The sequence below is a fragment of the Drosophila yakuba genome, chromosome 4 (genome assembly GCF_016746365.2).
Source record: "Drosophila yakuba strain Tai18E2 chromosome 4, Prin_Dyak_Tai18E2_2.1, whole genome shotgun sequence".
Taxonomy (NCBI): domain Eukaryota; kingdom Metazoa; phylum Arthropoda; class Insecta; order Diptera; family Drosophilidae; genus Drosophila; species Drosophila yakuba.
In genome coordinates this window covers 424,501-436,842 of record NC_052531.2, presented here as the reverse complement: position 1 = coordinate 436,842, position 12,342 = coordinate 424,501, and the positions used below count along the sequence as shown (strand labels likewise).

The 12,342-nt window shown below is 33.2% G+C and overlaps 1 protein-coding gene across 15 annotated transcripts in view; it reads left to right on the top strand.

The window, feature by feature from the left end:
- The first annotated feature begins 1,828 nt into the window (after nucleotides 1-1,828).
- LOC6523721 (plasma membrane calcium-transporting ATPase 1) overlaps nucleotides 1,829-12,342 on the top strand; it is a 40,572-nt gene continuing 30,058 nt past the window's right edge. For 9 of the 15 annotated variants that reach the window (XR_005561951.2, XR_006245266.1, XM_039377138.1 and 6 more), the window contains exons 1-9: nucleotides 1,872-2,026; nucleotides 6,005-6,176; nucleotides 6,237-6,431; nucleotides 6,503-6,789; nucleotides 7,821-8,031; nucleotides 8,396-8,431; nucleotides 10,960-11,369; nucleotides 11,423-11,665; nucleotides 11,722-11,963. Coding sequence is in view for 13 of the 15 variants with exons in the window: in XM_039377138.1 (XP_039233072.1) it covers nucleotides 6,020-6,176; nucleotides 6,237-6,431; nucleotides 6,503-6,789; nucleotides 7,821-8,031; nucleotides 8,396-8,431; nucleotides 10,960-11,369; nucleotides 11,423-11,665; nucleotides 11,722-11,963 (1,781 nt within the window). In the remaining 2 variants the exon portion in view is untranslated. Of the gene's footprint in view, nucleotides 2,027-6,004; nucleotides 6,177-6,236; nucleotides 6,432-6,502; nucleotides 6,790-7,820; nucleotides 8,032-8,395; nucleotides 8,432-10,959; nucleotides 11,370-11,422; nucleotides 11,666-11,721; nucleotides 11,964-12,342 lie in introns of all 15 variants that reach the window. The other 6 variants (XM_015191328.3, XM_039377131.2, XM_039377132.2 and 3 more) reach the window with 5 other exon arrangements.

Sequence of the window (12,342 nt, the reverse complement as noted above, 5' to 3'; positions counted from 1 at the left end):
TAAGTACCTACATATAAAAGCAGGTGTACAAAAAGTTCAACAAAAAAAAAAATACAATATTAACAATCTTTGTTTCAAGTCTTAGTTTTTAAGTTAGTTGTAAGTCAATTAAGGTTTTCTTCTCCCTTGTTTTCCTTAATAAATAATAAATATTGTTATACAAAAAACTAAAACAGGTCAACTAGACATAATTAATAAATATTTCAGATGAAAGCCTTAGCTAAACACTGTAAATACCTAATTATACCATTAGCTTTAATGAAATGTACATATATATATAAGGGATAAAGCACAAATAAATAAATAAAATAAAAATTTTAAAGTAACAGCGAAATCCGTAAATAAACTGCTTTGACAAAATAACGAAACGTTTCCACTGCAGCCAATACAAAAATAACTCCTCTATGGATGTGTATTGGAAGTAAGTAAATATATAAGTTCAATTTCAATCAGCAGATAAATAAATAATAACGTCATATATTGACCCGAATCAGATAGGGCATGTACTGGAGTTGGACATTTGGGTCAAACACAGATTATGAATTGCATAAGTTAAGCATAGGAACTTTATGTTACAAATTATGTTGTAAAGGTCCTCGTTTGTAGTCTTATAAATTTTGATAAAATGTATATTGCTAAAAATGTATATCCGAACTTATATGGTTTGATAGTTAAACGTCGTCAAGAGGTGTTTTTGTTTGATATTTCTAAAAGTGACTTTAAAAACTATGCGGTTATATATAAAGCTTAGGAGAAAATTAAACCAGGAAATTAAATTAAAAATAAAATATAAATATAAATATATATATACATAAATATCGTTTTCAAGAAATTCTACTTTATCAGTGACTATAGCAAATGTCTTTATCCTTAAGTGTTCATAAGTCATTAACGTAAAAATGTTAGCTACTTATAGCTGTTTTCGATAAGTGATCAATCAATTCCTCTCTGTCGCACAGAGTAGCGCTATCTTTGTTTATACTACCCATATAAGAAAATACTAGTGATTACCACAAATTAACGATTAGAAAACGCTATTGTCGAGTTCCTCACATATCTCCGTCCTTGCACTTCCTTCACTATTAGTAATAAATTTATATGAAATTTGGTGTTATTGTCTAAGTAATGCGGGTTATATTTACTATTAAGCCTAAAATTGTGCTGCAGACACAGACGCAATAGTCCGTCTAGTCTAGTAACAGTAGTATTCACTTATTACAAGGAAAATATTACAACAACAACTTTATAGGCAAGTTTAATCTTTACGTCCTATGTATAAAGTTTGCGTGTATTACATTAGCGATATAAAATGTTAAAAGAACATATGTGCTTTAACATTTCTCTATAGGATTTGTTAACTCATTCATTGAATTCAAAACTATCTTGGTTGTAAAAGTATGGACTTCATTAATATTAATTAATAATAATAAATAATTTATTGACTTCTACATTTTTAATTAAATTATGGAAGTGACAACCAAATATATTTTCCCATAGTGTACAGAAACGTTTATGCTGCTTATCGCACAGGTAGGTGGACGCCGCAGTATTATCGTAAGATAGGCAAGCGAATGATAAGCTGATGCGACAATCAAGACAAACAGCTGGACAGCTATCTTTCAGTTAATTTCTTTAAAAACCAGTGTCGTTTAGTTTATCCCGCAGTACAGTGTAAAATTATATTTAGGCATCACCGCTTATTGACCAGCTTAACTAAAAATAAAGGTGAAGCGAATTAACTGCGGAAGCAATCTTATTTCGTAGGGCCATGTGCGAATACATTGATATCGGATTTTCCAGTTTTGTGAAAACTAACTTAGTTCGATAGTAGAACTTTCGATGTATCGATATATATATTTCCCTGTGAAAAAATAAATATTGCTGAAAAGGAAGGCGTTACAGTGTCATTAATTCATATTAAATATTTTGCTGCGTTTAATTTGAGTCGTGTGCATATAAATCGCCTTCTGATTGTGTATGTATGTTAAAACAAGGATACTTTATAAAATAACAGATTCGGCAAAGGGTATGCAAAGGAATAATTATAATGTGGTCGGTCACTCAATATATATAATATGATATCATACCATGCTGTATATTTCTGACCATACGCCACCCTCCAAAAAATTTAAAGTGAAATTTGTGATAGACTCACGTAGAGTTAGATGCATATATGTATAACTAATATGTACAATTAATATTTGCTTAAATGTTTTCTGTAAATACGTATGTATGTATGCATATTTTATTTTATTGCCAATAAGGGCAACACAAGTGCATATGTACTACATATGTATGTAGCTTTTGTGACATATGACGTAAGATTCCGTAGGTGAAGAGTTCAACAATGTAGGGCGGCGTGCACTTCGTTTGTAAAAGTCTCGAATATATTTTCGAATTTAATTGATATAATGAACCTTTTACCTTAAGTATGTTAATGTTATCATTAGGAACTGTATAACCTATGGCATTGTATACATTTCCTTTTGGTATGTGGGGTATAGTGTACATAAATATCTATAAATCGTGTATCTATATGTGAATACTTATATACATGTCTTCATTTGTGTGTGTATATATAAATTTGACACATGCAAAAAATAGAGTGGAGGCCCAGTTACCGGCTAGGATGTAATTGTTGCAAGATTTTTGTTTAAATATGATATCGCCTTTTGTCAATTAGGACAGAAATATGTGCATTCAAATTGAGGTACCAGACGTATAATTGCATGAGTATCTGAATATCTATTTATGGAAAACGTTTACACCTCATCCATATGATAAAATTGTAGTTCTTATACAATCATGTTAAAGAAAAATTGATGTTATTTTTGCTGTTATTGTTACTGTGAAAAAAGTGGTTTTAATAATCAAAAATTGGCGTAGAAAAGCGTTTGCGAAGTCGAAATTGGACGTCGAATTGTCGAATTTGGATGTTTAAAATTTGATTTTTCCCAACAAATGTTGTTCATCATACCCGTTAGTCGTAGAGTAGAAAAGGTCTGCTAAATGTTTGTCCGTCTTTATGAACGCTGTGATCACGGCAACTATAAATGATTCTAGTGACGTCTACACTGTTCAAGTTTTTTTTTCAGAATATTGCCACACCCACAAAATGTCATAAACTGTCTTCCTTGCCATCGCACTAGATAAGTAAAAAGTAATAGTCGAGGAACTTGACTACGTCCTTGTCTTCATTTTTTTTTAGTAAGGGAATCATTTTTTTGGAAGCTTATTTACAAGGATCTTAGGAACTTTAAAGATGAATGTAGCTAGCCAAATATGTATGTCCTCGCAAATTCTATACTATCATGTGGTGGTAAAGTCGTTCGAATTGGCTAATCTGGTTCCACTTGATAAAATCTAAATATTTCGCAGTCTTTTCAACGGATTATAGGGTGTAGAATAAAAAGTGTAAAAGTTACACATTTTAAAAAAATCAAATAGCATATAACATATGCCGTTGTATCGCCGTTATCTACAATATTTTGGTTGAAAATATAATTTTATAAACAGTTTTGCTCTGTAACAGTTTAATCAAAATGTATATTCCTTGCTACAATAATATAAAATATGAATTATATATACTTATAACTAACTATAACTACTCTTTAGGATATCTTTGTGAATACAACTGTATGCAATAGAGAATAATTTGGTCAGAATTGATTTTTAAAAGTATTAGGTCATTTCTTTAATCGGATTGGAAGCTTATCATTAATAAGAAAAGTAAGAAAATACCACTTTCCTAAAAAAAATAGTATCGGATCAATCTGCTTTCAGCTAGATATTTATTGCATTATCTTGAACGCGTAAATGCGTCACAAACGTTATTTGTACATATGTATCACTACAGTATACGGCTTGGGCTTCACGGTCTATACACTTTTAAAAATTTAATCTATAGCTAAACACTATTAATAACTAGGTTCAATATTAATACTAAGAAGTACATGTCAAATGTTGTTTATTTTTTTTAAGAAAACGAGATTTCTTCTTGATTTAAAAATTTGTTTTTGTTGTCTGGCTTCTTTAATATGTACATTTAAATAAAGCTTACTTAAATATATCAATTTATGTGTAGATCTAAGAAACTACCCACTGGGCATAATCAGCATTTTTCAACAAAACTACCAAAATGAACCTTTCTTCTCTGCTAATCAGCATTTGCGTTTTACATCGCAGAGCCCTTGTAGCAAGTACAAAGAAACATATTATAGTGCCTCTGGAGATTTCACAAACTACACAAACTTTTACACCGTTACAAAATGAAATCTTTTAAAAATTACATTGACACATTTGGTTGATTGCGAAGCATATATTGCGAGTAGTCACAAAACTTAGTGAAGCAAAGATGCCCTAAAATGGGACCTCTAACTTCGACTTGGCTTTGTATTTGTGTTGTCCTAAATCAACATTATTATTTATTAAAAAGAATGCTATCTAAGGTTTTCATTTCTATTAAGTTATACAGTTGCGAAAAAAATAATAGCAGCACCATAACGTATTTTATTCTCGATCAAATAAATTAACGTTGCGGAACCGATAGTACAAAATACTGATTTTTCGCATAATGCTAGATATATTTCCCATCCAAAAAAGAAAAAAAAAATTTGAATTGTCCATACCTTTATTTTTTATAATTTCTTTTGGGCGGCAAGGTCTAAAATGAGGCGAAAACAAAAATAGCAGGACTATCGCTTTTTTCAAATATTCAATACTTGTCGGCGGTTTGTTTTAATGAAAAGCACATGGTTATAAAACTTGTCATTTGTATTCCTAGTTCCAACATTATTTTTCAAACATACCTTAAAAAAAATTATTAAAATGGGACGAGGAAAGCATTGCACTTCAGATAAACGTGACATGGTCAAAAAATACATTTCTGAAGGAAAATCACACAGATTGGACCAATCCAAAATAATAGGAAATCCAATCACCTACAACGAGAATCTCGAAAAACGTGGGAGAAACCCCATCTTTTCAAAATGCTAGTGCCCGAGAGCAAGAAGGATCCTACCGAACTGAAAAAGGAACTCAACATATCCCCGTCAGTGCAAGCAGTTCGCACATGTCTAAGGGAATATGGTTTAAAAGGCAGTAGTCCAAGGAAAGTCCCTCTTTTAAATGCGAGACACATACCCAAGGGCATTAAGTTCGTCAAGGAACATTTAAATTGGCCATGCGAAAGATGGACGAACTTTTTATGGTCAGATGAGAGCAAGTTGGTTATTTTTGGTGGCAATGGATCTTAATCGAATGTAAGGCGCCCAAGGAACACCGAATATAAGCCAAACTACACAGTAGAAGCAATTAAACACGAAGGAACGGTGCCAGAACCTGGTTGATTCCATGCCAAATCATTGCGATCCTGTTACTGGTAATAAGGGATACCAAACCAACTATTAAATTAGTGGGATGGGTGAATTTTTAGCACGCAAACATTTGTAATTAGTGATTTTTTTACCATCAAGTTTAAATTTGAAAATTTAAGCATTTTATTTATCGCCTAATTTTGTCGTTCTTAACAAAATTTTTCATTTAAGAAAATAAATAAATCAATTGTAGTTCTTTTTTATTTTCTAAAAAGTGAATTGTTTAATCTAAAAAGGGTATTTCAGCTCATTTTAAACCCTAAATTGTTGGAGGAGACTTGTTTAAATTTTTACTGGGCAAGTGCTGCTATTTTATTTTTCGCAGCTGTATATGTACATACATCCAAACGCTTCAGCTGGAGCCACATGTTCGCTTATAGTGTCGGTGTCGCGGCAGATATTTTCTTAATTTGTCTTGATTCTCTAGCGTTGTATTACTGACAAGGTTTTAATTAATAAAGCTTTCAGGAAGTCGCAAGCAAAAGATATACACATATGTACGTAATCTGGGAAACATTAACTTCTTAACTTGCAAATATTCTTTGGGAAGTACTCTGAAAAATATATTACTCTAATTTGCGCTATTCAGATGTTACGCTTCTATTGAATTTATACATTTTCATATACAGATAAGACCATAACAAATGGCCACTATAGATGGAAGACCGGCGCAATATGGTATTTCACTTAAACAACTGCGCGAGCTCATGGAGCATCGTGGCCGTGAGGGTGTAATTAAGATTGCGGAAATTGGTGGCATTCACGAATTATGTAAAAAGTTATACACATCTCCCAATGAAGGTAAGTTTTTTTTTTTTTTTTACATTGAGTATTGACTAACTTTAATTGATTTACCATAAGGCCTAAGTGGATCGAAAGCTGACGAAGAGCATAGACGTGAAACATTCGGTTCTAATGTAATACCACCGAAGCCACCAAAGACCTTTTTGACACTAGTCTGGGAGGCTCTTCAAGATGTGACCCTTATTATTTTAGAGGTAGCTGCATTAGTATCGCTTGGTCTATCATTTTATAAACCCGCCGACGAGGATGCGCGTAAGTAGTTCAATTTTAATAAGATAGGTCCGTAATAAAATATTGTATTTTAATGTTGTTTTATTTTACAGCTGTTTTACAGGAGGAGGAAGAACACCATGGTTGGATTGAAGGATTGGCCATTCTTATTTCTGTTATTGTCGTAGTTATAGTGACAGCTTTTAATGATTACTCAAAAGAAAGACAATTTCGAGGTCTGCAAAATCGTATAGAGGGCGAGCACAAGTTTTCAGTTATCCGAGGAGGGGAGGTGTGCCAAATTTCAGTTGGTGATATTCTTGTTGGCGATATCGCTCAAGTTAAATATGGAGACTTATTGCCGGCTGATGGGTGTCTTATTCAAAGTAACGACTTAAAGGTAAGTTAAGAGAAAACTCTGATATAGACTATTTCATCAGTAAAAAAATAATTAGGCATTATACAGCTGCGAAAAATAAAATAGCAGCACTTGCCCAGTAAAACTTTGAACATGTCTCCTACCTACAATTTAAGGTTTAAAATGAGCTGAAATACATTTTTAGAAAGGTTGTTTAAATTCACTTTTTAGGAAATGAAAAATAACTACAATTGATTTATTTATTCTTATCTTAAATGAGGAACTTTGTTAAGAGCGACAAATTTAGGCACAAAAATAAAATAGCAACACTTCATGAAAAATGCTATTATGCTAAAATAAATTTTCAATTTTAAACTTGATAGTAAAAAAATCACTAATTAAAAATGTTTGCGTACTAATACTACACCCATCCCACTAATTTAATATTTCGTTGGGTATCCCTTATTACCAGTAACAGGATTGCAACGTTTTGTCATGGAATCAACCAGGTCCTGGCACCGTTTTAAGGATATTTTGCTCCAGGACTCCCTAATTATACCCAAAGTTATTCGTTGCTAGTTGGCTTTGAGCCTACAACTCCTTTTCTCATATCTGACTAATAATTTTTATGGGATTACGGCCAATCCAAAACAGGAACAGATTTATTTTGGAACGAATCCTTGGCTTTCCTGCTGGTTTACTTGGGGTCATAGTCTTGTTAATAGTATTCGGAAAAGGGTAGCATCACGAGTACGAGAAACACGCCCATACCATGGGCTTCGGGATTCTCGTTGTAGGTGATTGCATTTCCTAACATTTTGTTTTAGCATTGAAGGATTAGACCAATATTTCTGTGTGATTTTCCTTCAGAAATTGATTTTTTGACCATGTCACGTTTATCTGAAGTGCAATGCTTTCCTCGTCCCATTTTAATAATGTTTTAATTTATTTAATCGAGAATAAAATACGTAGTGGTGCTGCTATTATTTTTTTCGCAACTGTATGTAGATAATAATTTTAAAAAATGTTCCGTACCATATTTATGTTGATGGTCGTTATTGTTAATTCTGTAGGTGGACGAATCTTCGTTGACTGGCGAATCTGATCATGTCAAAAAGGGGCCAGATGTGGATCCCATGGTTCTATCCGGCACGCATGTTATGGAAGGAAGCGGAAAAATGGTGGTTACAGCCGTAGGGGTAAACTCACAAGCTGGTATAATTTTTACGCTCCTTGGTGCAGCAGTTGACGAACAAGAAGCGGAAATAAAAAAAATGAAAAAGGGTTAGTACAAAATTAAATTTTGCAAAATAATAGTTTGTATGATTTAAAACCATGTAAAGGAATATAAAAAAGGTCCTACCAATGTTTTTTGATACATCGAAATTTTTGTTGAGATGTATATTATATATTTATTATTTGTTTTTTTTTTGTTGCTAATTTTTCATATTCCAATTGTTCACATATTCCTTATGTGAAATACATGATGTGAATTGATTGACCTATCATCCTTCATCAACCCAATCAACCAACCAATCTGTCAACCAACCTACCAAATATAACCTGCAACCTACCACAATACAACCAACCAATATCTTCAACAAATAAAACCATAAAATGTATGGTTTTAAAATATTGTCGATCCCAGATGCGAAAAGGGCCAACAAGCAAAAGAATCTGACAGGTGAATTTTAGCGTAATACTTATTCTTATTATTTTACAATCAACAACAACAATATATTGCGAGTAATAGCATACTAGCGAAAATTTAAGTAAACACTTTTACTTACTAATAATGTTTTGTTATCAGTAATGGTGTTAAGGACAATATGATGACGTGTTAATTTTGGCATATTTAGAGATTTATTAATTTTATAACTTTACAATTATAAAAACAAGTTTTAAGGTGTGTCATAAATTGTTTTTTAACGGTATCTTTGGCAGAACGATCGGCTTAAATAAAAGGCTACTTTTTTTCAATATTAACTAAATTTGAATCCTGTTATTAAATATCCTTTTAATTTAACAACAATTTTAACAAATAATGTAAAGTCGTTCGAGTCAAGAAATTAATTCTTTAAAATTTGAAATATTTATTTCATTGTCAAGTAACATATTAAGAAAAACAAGAGAGAATGTTATAGTCAAGTTCCCCGACTATCTGATACCCGTTACTCAGCTAGGGGAAGTGCGAAGGAGAGTCTGCAACACTGACGGTTTTTGGCGCTTTGTCGGCGTTAAAGTGGGTGTGACAAAAAGTTTTTTGGGAAATTAATAGAAATTTACAAGACTAATACAAAAATTAAAAAATATCAAAACATTTTTTAAAAGTGTAGGCGTGGCAGCTTTGGGCGGTTTGAGGGCGTTAGAGTGGGCGTGGCAAAAAGTTTTTTTGCAAATCGATAGATATTTACAAGACCAATACAAAAATGAAAAAATATCAAAACATAGTTCAAAAGTGTGGGCGTGGCAGCTTTGGGCGGTTTGTGGGCGCTAGAGTGGGCGTGGCAGCATGACGGGTATGATAAAATTTAAATTTGATTAAAATAGGTTCCAGCAGAATATTACAAAATTTTGGAGGTATTTTAAGATGCATTTTTATACCCGTTACTCGTAGAGTAAAAGGGTATACTAGATTCGTTGAAAAGTATGTAACAGGCAGAAGGAAGCGTTTCCGACCATATAAAGTATATATATTCTTGATCAGGATCAATAGCCGAGTCGATCTGGCCATGTCCGTCTGTCCGTCCGTATGAACGTCGAGATCTACTACAAAACTACAAAAGCTAGAGATTAAGCATACAGACTCCAGAGACATAGAAGCAGCGCAAGTTTGTCGATTCATGCTGCCACGCCCACTCTAACGCCCACAAACCGCTCAAAACTGCCACGCCCACACTTTTGAAAAATGTTTTGATATTTTTTCATTTTTGTATTAGTCTTGTAAACTTCTATCAATTTGCCAAAAAACTTTTTTCCACGCCCACTCTAACGCCCACAAGCCGCAAAAAACTGTCAGTGTTGAAATTTCTTCTTCGCACATCTACTGGCTGAGTAACGGGTATCAGATAGTCGGGGAACTCGACTATAGCGTTCTCTCTTGTTAGTTTTCAATTTGTTGTCTATCTGCAATACCATGTTATTTTATTGACTTTACAAATAATTAAAACCAAATCTGAAATGTTATCATGTATTATATTTTAAACCGCAAAAGCTTTACACAGAAAATTCTAGTGGTTTGGTTATTATTTTGTGATCTCTTTTATATTGGCGTGCAAAAACAATTGTGCCGCCCACATCATCTCTATACTTCTATTGGATGTCAAAAAACTCCAACACAGTTTTTTTTGCTTTTAAAACTTACTTAAACTTGGAAAGTGGATTATTTATTTTTAAATCTTGAAAGCTTTCCAATCTTGAACGATTTTAATACATTGTTTTATTTATATTTTAATTGTTTTTATAATTTCTTTTCTATTTGAGAATTGGCTGAATTATTTGTCACATGCTGAAAAATGTGCCTATAAGAGATGATGTCGGAGGGGTAGCTTCAACTTATAATAAATAACAAATTATAATAATAATTAACAATTAACAAGAACGAAAGCTAGCTTAAAAAAGATGAACCTTATATACTCCTGTAATTATTTAGTTGAATACAAAAGTAAACGTTATAATCGAGTTTCTCGACTGTTAGATACCCGTTACTCAATAGAAATAATAAAGCATATTTGAATAGTGTAAGCGTCGCAGTTTTGGACGGTTTGTGGGCGTTAGGGTGGGCGTGGCAATGTTTTGAAACCAATTTGCTTAGCGTAGGCGTCACTAGCTTTCATAGTCTTAAAGATCTCGACGTTCAGACGGACCTAGACCAGATCTACTTTATAGGGTCGAAAAAGATTCCTTCTCCTGTTTTATAGTATATATTACTACAGGCTATAAAAAGATGGTTAATACTGAGTTAGCGTTTAAAAATTTTGGTGGACAGACGAACGATTATGGGGTTAGCTTTAAAAATTTCTGACTAAAATCCGCCCCCTGTAAGGATATAAAATTGGATAACGACCAAACGCAATGGTATATGGGTAATATTAATCTAAGTAAGGCACTCACACAAGTATCTCATTTTATTTTATTAACATTTGTTTATTAAATACAGCTAGTAAACTTATGTTTATATTGTTTGTAATATTTCTTTTCGCACAATATAAGGTGAAAGCGACGGTCGATCGCAAATAAAGGGGTCTCAAGCGCCATCTCAACGCCAAACAACCACAAGTGAGGTAACCAAATCTGAGTCTGAAGGGAATCATTTGCCGCAATCATCGTCGTCAGCAGCGGCTGAGACAGGACATAAAAAAGAGAAATCTGTGCTTCAAGCTAAACTGACAAAATTAGCTATACAGATTGGATACGCAGGGTCGACCATTGCCGTGCTTACAGTTATAATTCTGATCATTCAGTTTTGCATTAAAACGTTTGTTATTGACGAGAGGCCATGGAAAAACACGTATGCTAATAACTTGGTGAAGCATTTGATAATTGGTGTTACAGTATTAGTAGTGGCCGTTCCCGAGGGTCTTCCCTTGGCAGTAACCCTATCTCTTGCATACTCTGTCAAGGTTAGTTTAATATAAGTAAATGGAACGACGATTAATTGTATTTTTTTAAATAGAAAATGATGAAGGACAATAACTTGGTTCGTCATTTAGATGCGTGTGAAACAATGGGTAATGCCACTGCCATTTGCTCTGATAAGACTGGTACACTTACCACCAATCGTATGACTGTTGTACAATCCTACATTTGTGAAAAATTGTGCAAGGTGTTGCCAACCCTTAGTGATATACCACAACATGTAGGAAATTTAATTACAATGGGTATATCTGTTAACTCGGCTTACACCTCAAATATAATGGTAAATAAGATTTAATTTCTAGCCTATATAGCTATATATTTATTCTCTTTTTTAAGGCTGGGCACAACCCAGGAGACTTACCAATTCAAGTTGGCAATAAAACGGAGTGTGCTCTTTTGGGGTTTGTCCAAGGGCTAGGTGTGAAGTATCAATCTATTCGAGACGAAATTACAGAGGATAAATTTACACGCGTGTATACATTTAATTCTGTTCGTAAGAGTATGGGCACAGTGATACCCCGTCCTAACGGAGGGTATCGGCTGTATACTAAAGGAGCTTCAGAAATTATTATGAAAAAGTTCGTATTGGTAAACATTGCAACAGTGACTTAAAATACGGAAGATATTTATCGAAAAACACATTTAACTTTCGTTGACTTTCGCCAGTGAGCCAACTTAAATGTTTGTTTTACCTCTTTAACAGTAATTTAGAGAGTCAACGTAACATAATTGCCAAGAAACCTTTTTCAAATGGTTCATTGTGGACGCTTCTGGTGGCAATTTTTGTTAGGTAATTCTGACTTCCGCTAAACGCGAGCTAAGTCAACGAAACTCAAATGGGAATGAAACTAGATTCGATAAATGCTTTCCGCACCTGAAGACTAAATTGTATTTACTTTTTGATTCCCTAATAATGATGCAGTGTTACTGACAAAGCAAACAATTGGAATGCTATAA